The sequence below is a fragment of the Phaenicophaeus curvirostris genome, chromosome 21, assembly GCF_032191515.1.
Source record: "Phaenicophaeus curvirostris isolate KB17595 chromosome 21, BPBGC_Pcur_1.0, whole genome shotgun sequence".
Lineage (NCBI taxonomy): Eukaryota > Metazoa > Chordata > Aves > Cuculiformes > Cuculidae > Phaenicophaeus > Phaenicophaeus curvirostris.
This window is the reverse complement of record NC_091412.1, coordinates 11112351-11129248: the sequence shown is the minus strand read 5'-3', so window position 1 is coordinate 11129248 and position 16898 is coordinate 11112351. Positions and strand designations below refer to the sequence as shown.

The 16898-nt window shown below is 42.6% G+C and overlaps 1 protein-coding gene across 3 annotated transcripts in view; it reads right to left on the bottom strand.

The window, feature by feature from the left end:
• Nucleotides 1-512: 512 nt before the first annotated feature.
• The window catches only part of ZZEF1 (zinc finger ZZ-type and EF-hand domain containing 1), a 50859-nt gene continuing 34473 nt past the window's right edge, over nt 513-16898 (bottom strand). For 2 of the 3 annotated variants that reach the window (XM_069874146.1, XM_069874148.1), the window contains exons 39-55: nt 16654-16793; nt 15964-16241; nt 14760-14934; nt 14103-14235; nt 13059-13255; nt 12854-12973; nt 11899-12087; nt 11459-11559; nt 10822-10957; nt 10337-10696; nt 8940-9083; nt 7917-8085; nt 6268-6366; nt 5385-5550; nt 4790-4940; nt 4072-4143; nt 513-3603 (exon numbers count right to left, since the gene is read on the bottom strand). In XM_069874146.1, the coding sequence (XP_069730247.1) occupies nt 3529-3603; nt 4072-4143; nt 4790-4940; nt 5385-5550; nt 6268-6366; nt 7917-8085; nt 8940-9083; nt 10337-10696; nt 10822-10957; nt 11459-11559; nt 11899-12087; nt 12854-12973; nt 13059-13255; nt 14103-14235; nt 14760-14934; nt 15964-16241; nt 16654-16793 (2705 nt within the window). In that variant the 3' untranslated portion in view covers nt 513-3528. The remainder of the gene's footprint in view (nt 3604-4071; nt 4144-4789; nt 4941-5384; nt 5551-6267; nt 6367-7916; nt 8086-8939; nt 9084-10336; nt 10697-10821; nt 10958-11458; nt 11560-11898; nt 12088-12853; nt 12974-13058; nt 13256-14102; nt 14236-14759; nt 14935-15963; nt 16242-16653; nt 16794-16898) is intronic. The other variant, XM_069874147.1, reaches the window with a different exon arrangement.

Genomic DNA, 16898 nt, shown 5'->3' with positions numbered 1-16898 from the left:
GAGGAGCCCAACTTCCCCCGCCGAGCTCCGTGGGCAGCGGCTTCGCTGTGCCCAGCTCCGGCAGCCGCTGCGGGGGCGGCAGCCCCGCCAGGCCGTATGCCACGGCTGCCACCCAGCCGGGAACACACGCTTCCCGGGCCCCGCGACGGGACACGCTGTTCCCAGCCGGCGAGCTCGGCTGCCTGGCGAGAGCTCGGGATGCGCTTGAGAAGTGAACATGGGATTTCTTTTCACAGAGACAGTCTGACCGTAGCAGCCACTCACCCTGCGACAGGCGACAGAGAGCACCAGCGTCTCCTCTTCTGCACGAGGGGTGCCGAGAGCTGGGAAGGGAGCAGGCAAAACCCCCCAAGGAAGCAGAAGGACCTTTCTCCATCCTTCTAACTCTGATTTTTTGGGAGGAGGCCTGGTGGAGCAGAATGGCATCTCTAATTCCAATAGCACCCTGGATCTCGCTGCAAATCCAAGCGTTTAACAGTGAGGAGAGAAGCAAACAAACAACAGACACTGTGTTGGACTTTGTTGTTTTTATAGAATTTGTACAATATATTTCTCTTCATTTGCATATTTTACCCACATCTGTAACTTTCTTTTTACATGTTGAACTGAACTGGAATAAATCTAAAGGTCTGAGATACTTTAAACAACTGATAAAAATTGCAAAGTAGTAAACTCGTAAGAAAAGAAATTATAAAACTCTCTGCTTTAATTGTTTAATGAAAGCAAGTCAGATCTATCATTAGGAACAATACGGTTTCTTTTCAACACATTATAGGTGATTCAGGCAGGACAACTTACTTTGTTTGTTTTATATTAGGCACATTTTTTCAGCATACCTGTTTTCCACACAGTTTTATACTATTCAATAGCATCATTCACATCCGCTTGGAACTGCTACAAGATTTTCAACGTGATTGATCATGAATATTTATTATTGGTTTGCTCTTCCTCTTTCTTTAAAACTATCAGAAGGGGAAAAAAAATAAAATCAGTGTTTCTTGTCTCTTAAAAAATCTGTAATGAATGATTTGAGTTGTAAGGCAGCAAAAGATTCAGTCTCAGCTCAGGTCACAGTCCTTCAGTTCCATCTAGTGGGTAGAAATTATATTCAGTGGACACTGTTCCTCGACAGCCCCTTCAGGGCAGGATGATCGGCTCCCAGGGCCAGTTACTGCTGGTAGAAGCGTTAAGTGGGTCGCCTAGTAAGGAACACTGGCCGCTCCTCCTGCGTTACCCTTGCAGCCTCAGGTCTTCAGACAGAAAGCAAAAAGACAGTCAAACAGAAAAGATGCGAGTATGGTAGAGCCGTGGCAGGTCCTATGAACGGTTTATTTACAGTCTGCATCCCTGATGTGAAAAAAAAAAAGCCTCCTGTGATGGAACCAGGCAGCTCCAGCACATGCTCCTGCCTCAGCAATCCGCCCACCGCACACCCTCGGCTGCTCGGCCACGGATCCGCACCGAGGCAGTGAAGAGGAAGTCCTGCTGCTCAAGAGCAGCGAGTTCAAAACGCTCACCTGTCCCAGCGACACGACTCCCTAACGGAGACTAAAGAACATCTTGTTTTGGTGGAGCGACTCCCCGTTCCCAGAATCTGTTCGTGCTATTAGGAAGTGCGGAACATACGGTTCCTCAGGGATCTCCGACACTCCTGCAGCGAGTCTGCAAACTCAACTACATTACTCAGACGCGGGAACAGAATGATCCATGCATTAAAGATATGTCACAGCTTCCCTAATTCCCTTCCCTTCGTGATCTCATTCAGGAAGGAAGAAGGGCTTTAACCTTCAGCAACAGTGCACTCAAGGCGAGGTTCCAGAGCAGTCTCTCCGAGTCCTTTTTGTCTTTGAAACATTGTGTGTTCTTCCTGAATTCTGGCATTCTCCTTTGCTAAGAGGGCCACTCCACTCGTGAAGGCAACGGCTTCAGCACAGCACTGCTTGGTCTTCAGTTTTAGGTCTTTCAGGCAGAATACTCACATTCTGATCCAAGCTCATCCCCTGAAGAAGCATTCACTTTGCACTCACCTGCCTGAACAGAATTCAAATCGTCTCTAACAACAGCACTAGAGGCTATCCAAGAAAAAGGGGATGTATTACTGCACGTCTCCCTCTTAGAGGGAGATCGAATCACTCTTAAAATTCCAGCTCCAGCTGACAAGACCGTCAATTCAGAGGTCACCCCCAAAGTGGTGCCTTGTGCACGCTGCTATTTAGGCACCGCTCACCTTTTGTTTGAGGTCAATAAGCATATTCCCTTCTGACAGCGCCCCTGCCTTTACACAACTTGCATTTAGTTACTACTGAAGCTTCTGGGTGCCTTTTGTTCATATTCTGACGCTGAGGGGAGGAAGAGAAGTAGAAATAATTAGCATTAAAAGTTCACTGAATTCATACTGGACAAGACCGGCTATCCACGCTGTATAGCAGTATGCAAAACGCACCCTTCTATGTTCTTTTTAACTCTTTGGAAAGGGAATACTGGCATAGCTGAGTAGGAAGAGAGCCAATTTATTTCAGCATAGAAGGTCTGCAATTCATTCCACGTTCACTAAAAGTAATGCAGTTATTGCTCTATAGGATAAGACTGGATTGATCATTAACCCCCACCCTGATTGCTGGCAGTCTGGGTTCCCAGCATTGCCGAGAAGGACCAGGATCTCCTATGCCACTGGTATTGAAATCATTGAAAGAAAAAAGCCTCATGAATAATTTCTTGTGAAGATGTGACCTTCAAGAAATGGGTAAGTTCCTCAGTTCTTCATATTCCTGCTGCTGACTGGCAGCCAGCCTTTGCTCCCTGTGCTAGAATAACGTACTCTTTAAAATGACACTTTGGAGATAAATTAAGGTTAAAAACAGATGATCCAGATGATCAAACCAAGGAACGGGAGAAACATTTAACCTCTTGCACAAGGATGCTCCAAAACTGGAATCCTTTAACTGCTATGCAAATCACCTAGAATTTGTTTTACAACCTGTAGTTTAGTAAAGAGTTAAGGTTCTTTTCCTTGGGTAGCAGCCTTCAAAGCAAAAGCAAACATGACAGGATTCACGTGGGGACCACTCCCACAGCAGCCCACCAGGTTCTGGTTTGCCTCTTCCACTTCGATGACACATAACAGATGCTGCTGGCGGCATCACTCGGAGTCCAGCAATATTATAAAAGCTATCATATTCCATCAATCAAGCTTCCTTGGTGATACCAGCATTGGGGGCTTCCACTCTCACCCCTCAGCCACTTTCTTTCGTTTGCTTCCTCTGAATAAAAAAAGGTATTGTTCTGTTTACTCTAACATGCTACAATATGTGCATACATAACTGGAGGCGACGCGTGAGTTACTTCAAGATGTGCTTTTTCATTGAAGTGCGCTTTTACTTTTACAAATTCTACATCAAGGTGGAAGGAAGGCTGCAGAGTGCTCGTACACTGAAGCTGAAGGAACTTTTCCTGAACGGAGTTAAGATGTTTGTTCCAATGTCCTACGGACAAACTACTCTATCCCATGCACTCCGGCCTGAGCCAGTATTAAACATTCCAGAAACTTGTTGATTTGTTTGGATAGTTAATGGCAAGGCTGATAGCAGCAATGTTTCTCAGGGCCTGGAAGACAAAAGGAAAAACAGTTACTTCAAAAGTTCTCCTTAGATCAAAACTGTATGAGATGACAACAGAAGTAGGTGAACAACCACCCTATTTCTGCCTGGTCATCTCCTGGCAGAGCAATCATCGTCAAACATCCAGGCAATTTCAGTAAGACAACTGCATTTCCAGTTGCTGAAAGGCCACACGGCCTTCCCCTTCCCCGCAGTTTGGCAGTTGAGAGGTCAGTTTGGTAGCACAGATCTACCTCGTCGCACCCAACAGCCACTGTTCACATTGTCTGACTACTAAGGAACATTTGTGCATGGTTCATTGACAACTTCTGAGGCCTGTCCCGGCTCTGTAAAGCTCAGGTACATTCATATCTACTTTATATAACTCCACTGGGCAATCAAATTATTCATTATTTCTGTCTGCCAGAAAGATAACACGAACCCACACATCTCTGGTGCTCGGCAACCTCCTTACCTGTGCTGTGCAGCGATGAAGATGATCTTCAGTATTTAAGGCAAGCAAATATTCCTGTAGAATTCCAAGCTCCTGCAGCCAGAAAGCATTCAATGAACACCAACGTTTCTAGCAAAGATATCACCCTACTAATTAACATTAAAACGCTGGTCATTATAGCAGTCCCCGAGAACCAAAGGCATCAGACCTACACACATGACTCTCCCAGACTAGAGCACGTTTTGAGACCACAGAAATCAGGTCAATACAGACTGTTGGTATGCGAAGTTCAAGACTAACTCAAGAAAAACTGCACTCAAATAGAATCACAGAACGGTTTGGGTTTCCAAAGGGACCTTAAAGATCACCCAGTCCCACCCCCAGGCTAAACAACTCCAACTCTCTCAGCCTGTCCTTGTACGGGAGGCGCTCCAGCCCTCGGAGCAGCTTTCCTCTCAGAATAAAGACTGGCTTTGGGGCCTCCTGCCTTTGTCACACAAGGAAGAGTCACGACTATTACTTCAGGTCCCATGATACAAAAGGCATCAGGATGTCCCTCTATTAGAATCTGCTACCAGACTCCACCAGAAAAGTTGTTCAAGTTTCTGGAGTGTTTAATGTTTCTAAAGCTCTGGTGAACTTTGCCAAGACAAAGACAAACCACATTCAGTTTAACACTGAACTACACATCATTCCCAGCACCGGGGAGAGCAGGGATCCAAATGTAAGAGCTGCTTACAGTAACTCTGTTTTCCGTAACAAAGAAGAGCTCTGCAAGTGCCCGATGGAGAGGAAGGAGAATGCCAGGCTTGGCCATGTCGTGACACAGGTTGTTGTCCATGTGGGTGAAAAGCTGCCAAAGTGGCTTCAACAAGGTGAGGTCACAGTCCCTGAAAAAAGTATTTAAATGAAATTGTGATGACGTAGCAAGTAACCAGGATTTTCTGCCTGTTTCTGCAAGTAGGATGCTGTTACTTTCATGATTTTGCTTGTTCTGAACTGAAAAGACATAACCAAGAGGAGTGTCAGCATTCCAGCACTGTTGTCTTTGTTCCTAGCATTTCTGTTGAATTAATGTGATGACACACATTTGTGAGACGCTACCAAAGCTCAACGTTTTTTGACTGTATTTCCGTAAGTGATACCCACGCCAGGCATAAGCATTGAGGCACCTATCCCTTCTCAAACTCAATCACCGGGTTAGTAGTACCAGCGGAAATGGTGATTTACAAGTTATTTACTTCAGAGAGACTCATATCAGCATTTGACTGGATTGTTAATCCATCCTCACATTGATTCTGCTCTCAGAGCACAGGGCAGAGCAGCGTTCTTACCTCTGGGTGCTGCACTGCAGAATCTTCAAGAGCAGGTGAATCGCCTTCAAGCGCTGGTGCCCCGTCTGGCGACACGCAACCCCAACCTGCCACTCCCAGATCCTGGCCAGCGGGAGGTGAGCGACTACTCTTTCCTCAGACAGCATCTGCTTTAGAATTTCAAACCCTGGGAAAGCAATTCAAACAGCTGTTACTTCTATAGGAACCCTTTCTGTTCAGGTGCCCAGTTTACTCCATATACTCACATATTGCTTTGAAAAGTAAGAAATATCAAACAAAAGCACCCAAAATGATTTCTGAGACAATTCTAGACTACATCCTGACAGCACAAATCTTTCCTGGGGCAAAATACTTGGAAAGAATCCTGTCTGAAATAAAAGTTCTGCACAAATAAGACCAACGAGACACAGGTCCTCACTATTATGTGAAAAGCAGCCGAGTTTTGCTGATCCACCAGCTTCAACTTCATTAAAAATGTTTAAGCTGTAAAATAAACTCACAAAGCCCTTCAGGCTAGATGTAGAAATAAGATCCAGAAAAAACCTATGCTAACGGATAACAACAACAATTACAATTATTTCTGTTTCCAGTTGGAGTGTTTACTAAATCCCGTGTTTAATTACTGTCATATAATGAGAAATGAATGAAAATAACATAATTATAATTGTTACTCCAAGCCCCTGTGAAGATTTGGTATTTCTAGCATGAAGTCAAAGCAAATAAGAGGCATCGATCAAGTTTCAGTCTCAACTATTCTAATCATATTATTTCCAAAACATCAGAGAAAGCAAATTCTAAGTCAAAAAAGGGGATAAGCACAAGTCTGTCAAAGCTTGGCAAAATAACTCTGAGTCCTTTCAGATGCGCTCTGAACAGTCCTTACCTGTCTGAAATCTTCCGAGATGACCTGCAGTCACTGTAAACTTGTAGCCCCACTCAGTGTTACTCACGTCTGAAGTGAATCGGTAGTAGAGCGTGTCTCCTGCGCACAAGGGAAGGAAGAAAATCCACATTACTGCCTTTGGAGTTAGTTTTGCTATCACAGATACGATTCAAATGAAAAGCCTGTCGCTAAAATAAATTAATCCTAGATAGCACCATTCAGGAGACAGGATCTCTTACGTTTTGTTAACTATGAAATGCACAAAGCAGTATGAACAAAATTGCTCAACTTAACGCCTTAAAGTTGGAAGAATTATCAGAATGTTTAACCATTTTACACTCAGACAATGGAACGTGCAAGAAGCTCTTGTTGTCATAGCATCTCCAGCCTCAAATACTGGTAGGTAGGTGTAAACAAAACTTAGCCTTGCTAAGCCTTACTTAGCCTTAGTGGGCTCCATAATATTCCATCTGGTTAAAGCTTAGAATTTCCTTCTATTCCACGAAAAATCCTGCCACTTTGGGACAAACCTGCTAGTTTCCATTGGGAAGCAGAATTTTCAAAGTTTCAAGTGGACGAAAAATGTTGAAAATATTTGTTAGGGAAAAAGAAACAAAACAAGAAATCTAAAAAACTGCTTCTGTGATGAAATGGAGCCATCACTCTCTCCTGCTCCTCGGAGACCTAAGGAAGCACGGCCATCAGAGGGAAAGCCTCGAAGCCTTCAAATGCCTGGTTTCAGCTAAAGCTCACCGAGGGAAATCAAGAGCCTTGGCTGGAAATGAAGTTTCACAAGGTGAAACTCCCATTTCACAGCCAAGTCTGCTCCAAAACAATGGGCCTCAAAGTTCAGTTTCTTGGCAAACCTCTGCAGATACTTCGGAGGAAGAGGAGGACAGAAAGGAACTCATAAAAAGCCAAAATATTGCTACAGAGCACGCATTTGTTGCTAAACAGCACATGGTAATCCACACTGCTTTGCTAAGGAAGCTCCTAATCTATTTAGAGCTACTGTCGGTACTCAAAGCCAGAAGCTTCCTGCAGTGAGAGCTCAGTGGGTTAAAACAACTGACAGTAAGAAGCATGGGACGATGCAGTCCTGCAGCTCACTGGCATTTGCATGATTCTAGGAACACAGAGCAACGCTGTCACTCAAATAGTTGGGTTTTTTCAGCTCTGCCCTGTGGCAACAACTGCAGACACGGTGCTGGCACACGCTGCTGGCTCTGAGCACCAGCAGAGCAGAGAGGCAAGAGATAAGCCTAGCCGGGGCTTTTTAAACATGTGCTTCCTGTGGAAAGTAAGACAAGGCAGAAACAATGTAAGTGAGTATCGCGCAGCACATGGACGGCGGTGGAACAGAATCAAGATCAAAATTTGTTTCCAGTAGCTAAGTGCATGCTTTGACTGAGGCGCTGAAAAAAAAAAGTCAAGCAGCAGAACAACAGATAAGGCTGCTTTTAAGAAACAAATGCCAGAGCAGCACATCAAAGCACAGAGACTGGGACAAGAAAAGGAGTTTGGTTTTTTCCCCCCTATGCAGCTCAGGAACATCCACACTTAACTGTCCTCTTTCAGTAGTTTCTCTCCAGAGTCACGGGCCCCATCAATACCTTATACATTTGCTCTGTAAAACACCACTTATTTACCTGGAAGCTCAAAATCATTCCATTTCTGTGGAGACCCACTGAAGCTGTGCCGATCCTGCTGGAAATCACTGCTGCTGGACATGAGCAACTCATCACAGCCCTCCTCTGTATTACACTGAGGGTCAAATTTGATTGAGAGGTAGATAGCACCGGGAATGTGAACTTTATCCTGAGAAATAAACATAGGACACTTGTACATTGAAATACTTCATTACCGAGGAGCCACTTAACTTTCACCATACAAACAAGGGAGATAAAACAAATATCATAGGACCTCCCTGGGAAAGCATTGTCTTTGTTACTTTCATCAGGAACTAGTTTAACAAATGTAAATTACAGTCTATTGTTTGCATCAGCTGTTAAGAGTGTGAAGATTAATTGCTTTGATTTTCTAAAAGCTGTAATTGTTACCGTCATTAGGCTCATTGTGAGAACCCAAAGATTTACATGCATTTTGAAAGAAAAATCAGAAGCATCAGAGCTGCAGCGAAGTTAAAAATCCCCAGATTGCCCAGAGGCAACAAGTACTCAGCAAACTATAGTAGAAAAGTACTTTCAAAGAACACCAAGAAATCAGAAACTGTTTGTGTCAGGAGACGACAGACTAAAATGAGAAGTACAAGTTAAAAACCCAACAGACTCGACTTCTGTCTGAGAGCACAGGAAAGAGAGTGGCCAAGTGAAATAGGTCTTTGGATGAAAAGGTACAAACATTTTCTCACTACAGCCCCCAAACCATGTAAGCACATGATCTGCTTCAAACACACGCAGAGTAAAACCATTTCACTTATGTACTTTCCAGACGATTGAATTAGGTCCACATTAAACTGCCTCACAGAACAAATCCTTACAGAGCAAGGCCTCGATCAGGTGGCACCAGCCTTTTCCAAAGCAAGACTGAAGAGGACAGCTCACAGGAGCTTCAGGCCCACAAGTCCCATGGGTTACACATGGAATATAATATTTTTTGCCTGGGCATCAAGCACTGGAAATGCACTGTGCTGCAAGATGTGCGTAACTTACCTCAAAGTTAGTATTGTTGTTATAGGGATGCTTTGATTCCCGCACCTGGAATGACATTCCGGGCTCCTCCATGAACTGGCACGCTGTCAGTGCCATCGTTCCCAGCATGCTCTCACTGCACCCCTGCAGCACCTTCTGCAGAATCTGGGGACAAGCAACACGTCACATAAATACAATCCGCTATCAAACACACATGCTGATGACAGACACCAGCGTCATTTCTAGCTGCATAACATTTCAGAAGAGAGAATCGAGCTACCAGCAAGAATAAAGACCAATTTACAGATGATGCCTGCAAGTGTCATCTCAGTTAAGTACAGAAGATTTTACTCTGTTCCAGATCTTTCAGTCTTTATCTGATAAAAACAGCGTGCAGCATAGTTCCCTGAATGCCTTCTTTACCTCCACACACTGCAGAATAGCCTAGGACAAAGGCTATGTGTTTGTATTTAACATCTTAGCAGATTTTTATTCTCAGCCCGTCCTGTCACTTTGTGAACCTATACCAACCCCACGTGGCAGCAATTTCCATGACACACTGTGGCAAGAACCAGTTCTCTTGGTTTGTTTTGGACCTGCTGCTTGTTACCTTAATCTGACACTCCTCTGTTTTCTTACTGGGAGGGCCAGTGAATAATCCTTGCTGTTAACTTCTGTGTGCCTGCTTACCATTTTACAATGCAGAGAGAGAGGAACAGACTTTTTAATTACTCCTCCCTCAATGCCTCCACAGGGCAAAGACCCAGGATGAAGAAAACCAGCTGCTTCCTCGTACTGAGGTTACCCCACGGCCATAACAATCCCTGCTCCAGCCTTTCTCCAGTTCTGCTGCACCTTTCGTCTTTTTAAATGAGATGAGAGGTCAGGTCACTCACTGTGGCCCAGATGAGTGCACACTACTGGTTCAGCAGCAGACCTTCTGGTTTATTTTTAAGTCCTTCTTTGAAGATTCCCAGCACTTGCTTTGCTTTGGCTGCTGTGAAGTGTTGAGCTGACATTTTCATTACAACATTCTATTATAATTCCAAGCTCGCTTCCACCACGGTAACCGCCAGCTCATCAGTGGAGTAGCAGGTATTACAAAATATACTCCAAGATCTGAAAAAACAGCTTTCAAACCAGACTGCTTATTTTACCAATTTCTCTCTAAGATTTATGTTCCCTTGCAGCTCTTTCAAAACTGGCAGAGGTGTCTCCACACAGCTAGCTTTCGCATTTTCTGTTACCAAAATCGGTACATTAAGACACTGACAGATCCCAACAGCTTTTTCAGAACTAATTTAAATTGGGGAGTTTCAATTTAGATTAAAAAAGAAACTGCAAGTATTTTTGTTAGTTGGAGTCTTGTGGCATGGAGACACAAGGCTTGTTCACACGCATAAATGAAATCCACTTACTTTTTCCCATAACTGCTTTTCCTCCAGCTGCATCAGCATGTCCAGTATGTACGTCATATGGGCTGGGCCACTAAGGTCTAGGATTTCCTCACTGATTGCCACGTCATCTGGCCACTCAGCTAGCAACGATGCCAGCACGTGCCTGGCATAAAGAACAGCAGTCGCCTCATTTACTCGATACAGATAGTCCCTCACAGCCTTTTTACTCCTAGAGTCCAGCTCCTTGTGCAAGAGTATCGAACTCTTAGTTCGACGCTGCTTGGCGTAACTAAGCTGGAGATCACTCTCCGTGTTGGTTATCAGTTTCTGGGCAACCGGATTGGTTTCTTCTGTTGCTTTATCACAGAGCGAAGGCTTCGACTGCAAAAGAGAAACGCAGGTTTGGGAACAGACTCTCTAAAATTTATTTACCAAGCAAAACTGAAGTTATACAACGCCTAAATGAATTACTTCACAACTACTCTGCCATGTGGAGCCACACATACCAAACAGGGTAAGATGATCATATCTGTATCCACTGCTTTTGAACTCTGATCCTCCAACCTCAAGCGCTTGCTGGGCTGCCATTTCTGAGCCAGCATTTGGATCCTCTCGTCTGTTGTAATTACATCTCCATCAAATCTTGAGAGAAAAAAAACAATACAATTATGAGTTTTGAAAGTAATGCAAACTAAATTAGTGCAATTAAATGCAAATCAATCTTCCTACCTTCTGTTTTAGAAGGATTCATTAAACTCTACCTATTTTTATCACATTATGTTAACTAGCTGTCCTGTTCTAACTCAAAGGTTTTACATATTAAAAAATCGCTCATCTCTGAGGATATGGTGGCTCCACGAATGCTTTGCTTACTAGAAACCACACATAAGTTCTCCATTCTTCCTCAGTCAGGATAATTAGAGACAGTAGATTTTCATATTGAAAAGAACATGCAACGTATTTCAGAAGATGGTGATTTATTTCTATAAACACAACTCAGTGGGAGTTTATTTCCTTATTTTTTCACATACAAAAACCCAAATTATATCCCTGGAACAATTTCTATGTGGCACCTATTAGATTTTAGGTTTCCATCTACACACAATAACTTTGTTTTCCTGCCGGATCCAGACTTTCTCATACCTCTTCTGAACTTCCAGGAAAAAAGAATCCGTTCTCTTCATCTGCAACTCATACATGGCTCGAAGAATATGGAGAGGTGCGTTAAGTGCATCGTGAGTCATCTGAAGAAGGAGAATTAAAACAGACATTACAGGGAGGGAAAAAAGAGGAGTTTCTTTAAGGATGACGTAGGTGTTATTTCCCCACTTATCACATAGTTAGAGAATTAATTAGCATTGGGACTAGTAAAAATGAAAAGTAATTTAGCAAAGAAGCTTTATGATAATTTTGCACTGTTCATTACTGAAGTTCTAGTTTACATCCTTCAGGTATTGATACATTGAAATCATAGACCCACGTTCTGCAAATTTAGAAGAAAAACAGCCATAGCAACTACTAAATATTTTATTCAATAGTAAATTCACAGCCACTTCAAAGGAGGTAAAATTAAGTTTAAGTACCAAGAAGCAAATTTTGGTGGCTTCATCCAAACCCTCCAGAGGATCAAGTTTGGTCTGCTCTACGTCAACAGGACTAACAACGGGCTGCTCCACATCTTGATCTTGACTCCTTTCTTCCAGTTCAGTATCCTCCCGTTCGGCCAGGGAACTGATCTCTTTCTTTGAGGAATACAGCATTATCGACAAAATCTACAGGGAAAAAAGGTAGCACGCAGTGTGACAGCTGCAGGTGTTATTAATATATCTGCAACCAGCATTTATAAGAACATTTTAAGGCTGTTCCTAAAAAAAGCAGCACCTAAAAAAGAACCCACAACAACAAAACAAAACACAAACCCAAATCGTTTCCCGCTTCACAAATGAGTTAACACTTTTCAGGCTGCTACAGTGATATCAGAGATTAGTCCAAAATGTAAAAAACACAGAAAATAATTATTTAGCCATTTCAGCACACCCCAGGTTTGGCAACTCTTAGACAAGAGGGGAGGTGGCTATCACCAAAATAACAGCGATGCCCCTGCTCCTGTGAAAATACACCTTGGGCTTCGAAACAATATGCCCCAATCGTACTGATCTCCCCACACTGCACTGCAGTAACACCTTGGACACATCAGCGAGCAATGTTTTCCTTGGAGATTAATTATTATTTTTTAAATTGAAGACTGGACTTTTCAAGAACAGTCTAAATAAAATTCATAAAATAAACTGAGGAGGCGGTTAATGCAAGGTTCTTTTACATACAGATTAATTAAAATCAGCTCTTGCTTTTTAAAAGTATTTTCTGCACAGTGATGACAGACACAGAAGGCAGATGCAGGGATACAGTGAAGTGAACATTTTCACAAAGACTAATTAGAAATACTCTTGAGGCTTTCTTCACCAAGAGGAGCAACAGTGCTGTATAACCTTTCATGCCACCATGTGAAGCCTGACAGAACACAACTTATTTTCTTACCTCCAAGTCTCTGAGAAGCCAGGTCTTACTGAAGCCGGTTCCTTTGCTACATTTCTTCACTAGAAGCTTGAGCAAATCAGACTGAAGAAAAGCAGCTTGGATCTCCTTAAAACCATGAATCTACACACACAGAGACAAGCACAAATAAATAAACAGGAAGTGCACAACGCATCACAAAGCTTCCAGGCCTTATCACAAAAAATACCTTCAGTGTTCTGTAAAGGCCCTTTAGAGCGAGTGACAAGACCCACGTTGCTTCCACTGCCTCAGCGTATCTGCTGTCCATGCTGGTTTGCAGAAGGTGCGTGGCTATGAGAACAAAGTGCTGGAGATACTGTCTCAGCTGGGTCTGGGAATCGCTGTCCTCTTGCCCACACTTCTGAATCAACTGATAGTCTTTCACTGCAAGAGAGAAAAACCACAATGCAAAGGTTCATCTTGTGTTGTGGAATCATATCCTACCAGTAGAAATGAGTAGGCTGAGACATGAACATGATCCGTATGTGAAAGACGTTCCAATAACCACAGAGTCTGTAAAAGAACTCCTTGTCTGCTTTGCCTTGGCAAAATGATGCTCTTGTACGGAAATTACCTTAGGTTCATTGAATAGTGAAGAAAATTTCATTTTTCAGTGCAAGATAAAAAAAAACCCCTAGATAGCTTCTGTGGTTGTCTGCACATACTTGCACGTGAAAGTTCAGCACACAAAGCAGCACACGTTGTATCTGATAATTAAAATTCTGACCTGCAATCAATACGATGAAGTAAATCTTGCTGATCTTACTGTTTAAAATGTCAACAGTAAAGCAAAAAATGACAACATCAAAAAGGAGTCTAAGCTATTGTTTTTCCCAAGTGTCTTTTAAACAACTTCAACAGCTGAAGCGTAGGATAACCTTTGCTTTATTAACTTCACAACATTAGGTTATTTATGCCAAAATTGAAAGTCCTTGCTCCTCGAAATCCAACTGACTTGTTGTATGTTAAACCTTTCATCCGAGTGAAGTTTTAAACAATGTGAAATATAGGAAGAAAATCCTCTCTGCTACAATGTGCAAGACCCAGGAGGCAGTATCTTGCTTTGGGTTTTTCTTGTTTTCTGGTAGGTTTCATCATTGGGGGTTTTTAATAGCTTATAGACCCCATAAAAGCCAACCTGCATAAAACAGTTTCATTGAAGTATGCTTTTGGGTACCCATAGGAAACTAACACCCCGTGATTCTTTGATAAAATAGAAATGTCACAGAACCTGTTTTTCTCTTTCGAGTTTTGATGTCTACTACAACTGCCCTGTTTTTCTCTGTGAAATGCTTCAGGATGATCACGTTATGAGGCTCATTAGCGTTATCCAAGTACACAGAACGAGTCCCCATGCACAGCACCTGGAATCGCAGCAAAAGTTTCAGTTAGCATTTGGACCACTCATTCATAAATACTCAGTCATCTTTCCTATTGGTCACATTTGCTTATACTTGGTACTGGGTTTTTGAGCTGAACAACCTGCTCATTGCCAGGAATTTGATCTTTAGAATAGTTCACTTCTATAAAATTGCCTACAACAACCAACTTGCTGCTACACAGACAATGTACCAGAGATGGCTGCCAAGAGCGAGATTGGATTGTTTCGCTTCTATTAAAATGCCCTTTCCGATACTCAAATGTACTAAGCTGGTTTTCTTGTGATAGTTTGAAGCAGCGCTCATAGACATGCAAGGTAAAACCAGCTGTGTTATTCTTCATTAGCTAAACATTAATTGTGCACAAGTGCAAAGATGTGAACTCTGACACACAATGTGTTTTGAACGTTTATAATGAACATTCCCAGCTGATGAGATCCACAGTATTTAGAACTAAAACCTAAAAGCTCCATCAATTTCATTTCCTTTAGTACTGATAGGCCACTTACCTCAGGAAACCCAACGAGCACCAATAAAGTGAAGATATTGGTGTGCTTTAGCTGGAAAGGCAGCTGCTTAATGCAGTGGTCAGTGAAAGCAGCGATCACGTTATGCCACTGCGCAGAAGAGTTCAAAGATCGAAGAATATCTGCCATGGAGCTGGCCCAGTCCAGACCTACACGACTGAAAAGCAAAAGCAGTCTGTATTAGCAGGGCTGGCTATAGACTTACCTGAAACCATTTTCTTCAAGATAGCATAGCACTGTTCATCTGTCATAGCCACAGCTCTCATATGTACCTGTTTTTCCAAATATTTGAAGCTTTCATGCCAGCTGATGCAAGAATTCCATTTCCTCATCACTAGAGCATAAATACCGCTCTGTTTTCTTAAAGGCTTTATAGTCCCAAATCCAAGTGTGCCTGTACGTTATCACCTTTAATTCCCGATTTTAGTATGGGGTTCCTGGTACAACAGCAAGTGGTTTATTTCCCACATACCTGACTATCTGCTCTCTCTCTGCGGACTACACAAATAATCTAACAAGACTGGCCCCCCTGATCTACAGTTAGTCTGTGAGAAAGTCAGCTGATCGTGTGGATATTCTACCTTTAAATTCCATATGCTTTTCTATTTGCTTACAGACCCTCCCTATAAAACACAGCTACAATAACACTGTCACATTTAACAAGCACCATACTAATGCTAGAATGCTTGAGACCTATGTCAAGAACAAATGGAACATCTGCCTGGCCATTCCTTGTTTCCAGGTAAGTTTTACCATACAAAAGTCTCTCTCTAATACACGAAAGAGCCAGATCCAGATCTTAGCACTGCTGATAGTTACATGGCACACTCTCTTCCTTTCCCCAGTTACACAAGAGAGAAGGTAACTCAACAGGAAAAAATTCATGTCACACAAAAAACACAGGACTGTATTTTGGTTTTCCTCGAAGTTCCAAAGCCTTACTTCTCCCACTACAACAGGCTACGTAGTAAACACAGGCAATCAAGTCACTCTTTGACAGAGCCTTCTTTTGGGAGGAAATTAAGAGATCCTCACTGTAACAAGGGCTGTAGATGCCAAGCAGCTCCCACGATAAGGGTACGGGTTTAACTGATTTTTTCTAAAAAGCACCTAAGCATGAGGCACACGTGAAAGAAAACTGATACTTAGTCATCAGAACAACTAATAGGTTTAAAATAAAAAGCACCTGTCTAGACACACAGCTCCGAGACTGAAGAGAAGATGAGTTGTCTTCCAGCCTTCTGGCACTGTAGACCCATCTCCCGCAGCAAACAGATTATGTTTGGCTGAAAGGACTTTAGTTACTGCAGCATCCACTTCTGCAGGTTTAAGTCTCAGGATTAACTGGCCCAGAAGTCCCAAGGTTAAATGATAAGTTTCATTTAGGTGGCCAGCGTTTGAGATGACAACCTGGAACATCAGTGGGAGTATCTGTTCCAGGTTAATCAAAGACATTGTGCAACCCTAGGGAAAAAGATAAATCTCAGTAAGGCAGAGAAGGAAAACAAGACTTTTAGTCAGTCATAGCACATACAAAAATCTTCTGGTCTAGTGCCCTTTCAAATTGGACACAAGGAAATGAGAAACTAGGCTCCTACTCCTGTTGTTGAACTGTTAAGCTGACCTGACACGTAAACCTAAGCTGATGGTTTAAACATCACAGATGACAAATAGTTGACTGCTTTACAGATAAATTATAATTCCCTCCCCCAGCCAGGAACAAGCCCTTATGTTCCTTAACAACAACATCCTGATTCGCATTTTAGAATGTGTAAGCAACACAAGCCCATCTCCCACATTTAATTTGCTGTTGATTTTATTCACGTTATTTGTGATAACTAGAAAACTACACAGACTGAAAATAAAAAGAACTAACTGATTTGAAAGGCGGTAACATAGCTGCCAGCAGTCCTAGAATCCGCTTCTGAGAGCACTCAGCAAAAACCTGTTCCTGGCTAGGTATTAGAACCTTCTCTGCTTGCTTCTGAGATGAATCCACTGGAGAGGAGTCACCTGCTTTTCAAATCAAAACAAAAGAAGAAAATCCCCCCCCCAAATGACATTAAAAATTAAAGTAGTAAGTGATAGCTTAGTTATTATAATTACAAACTAAGGATAAAA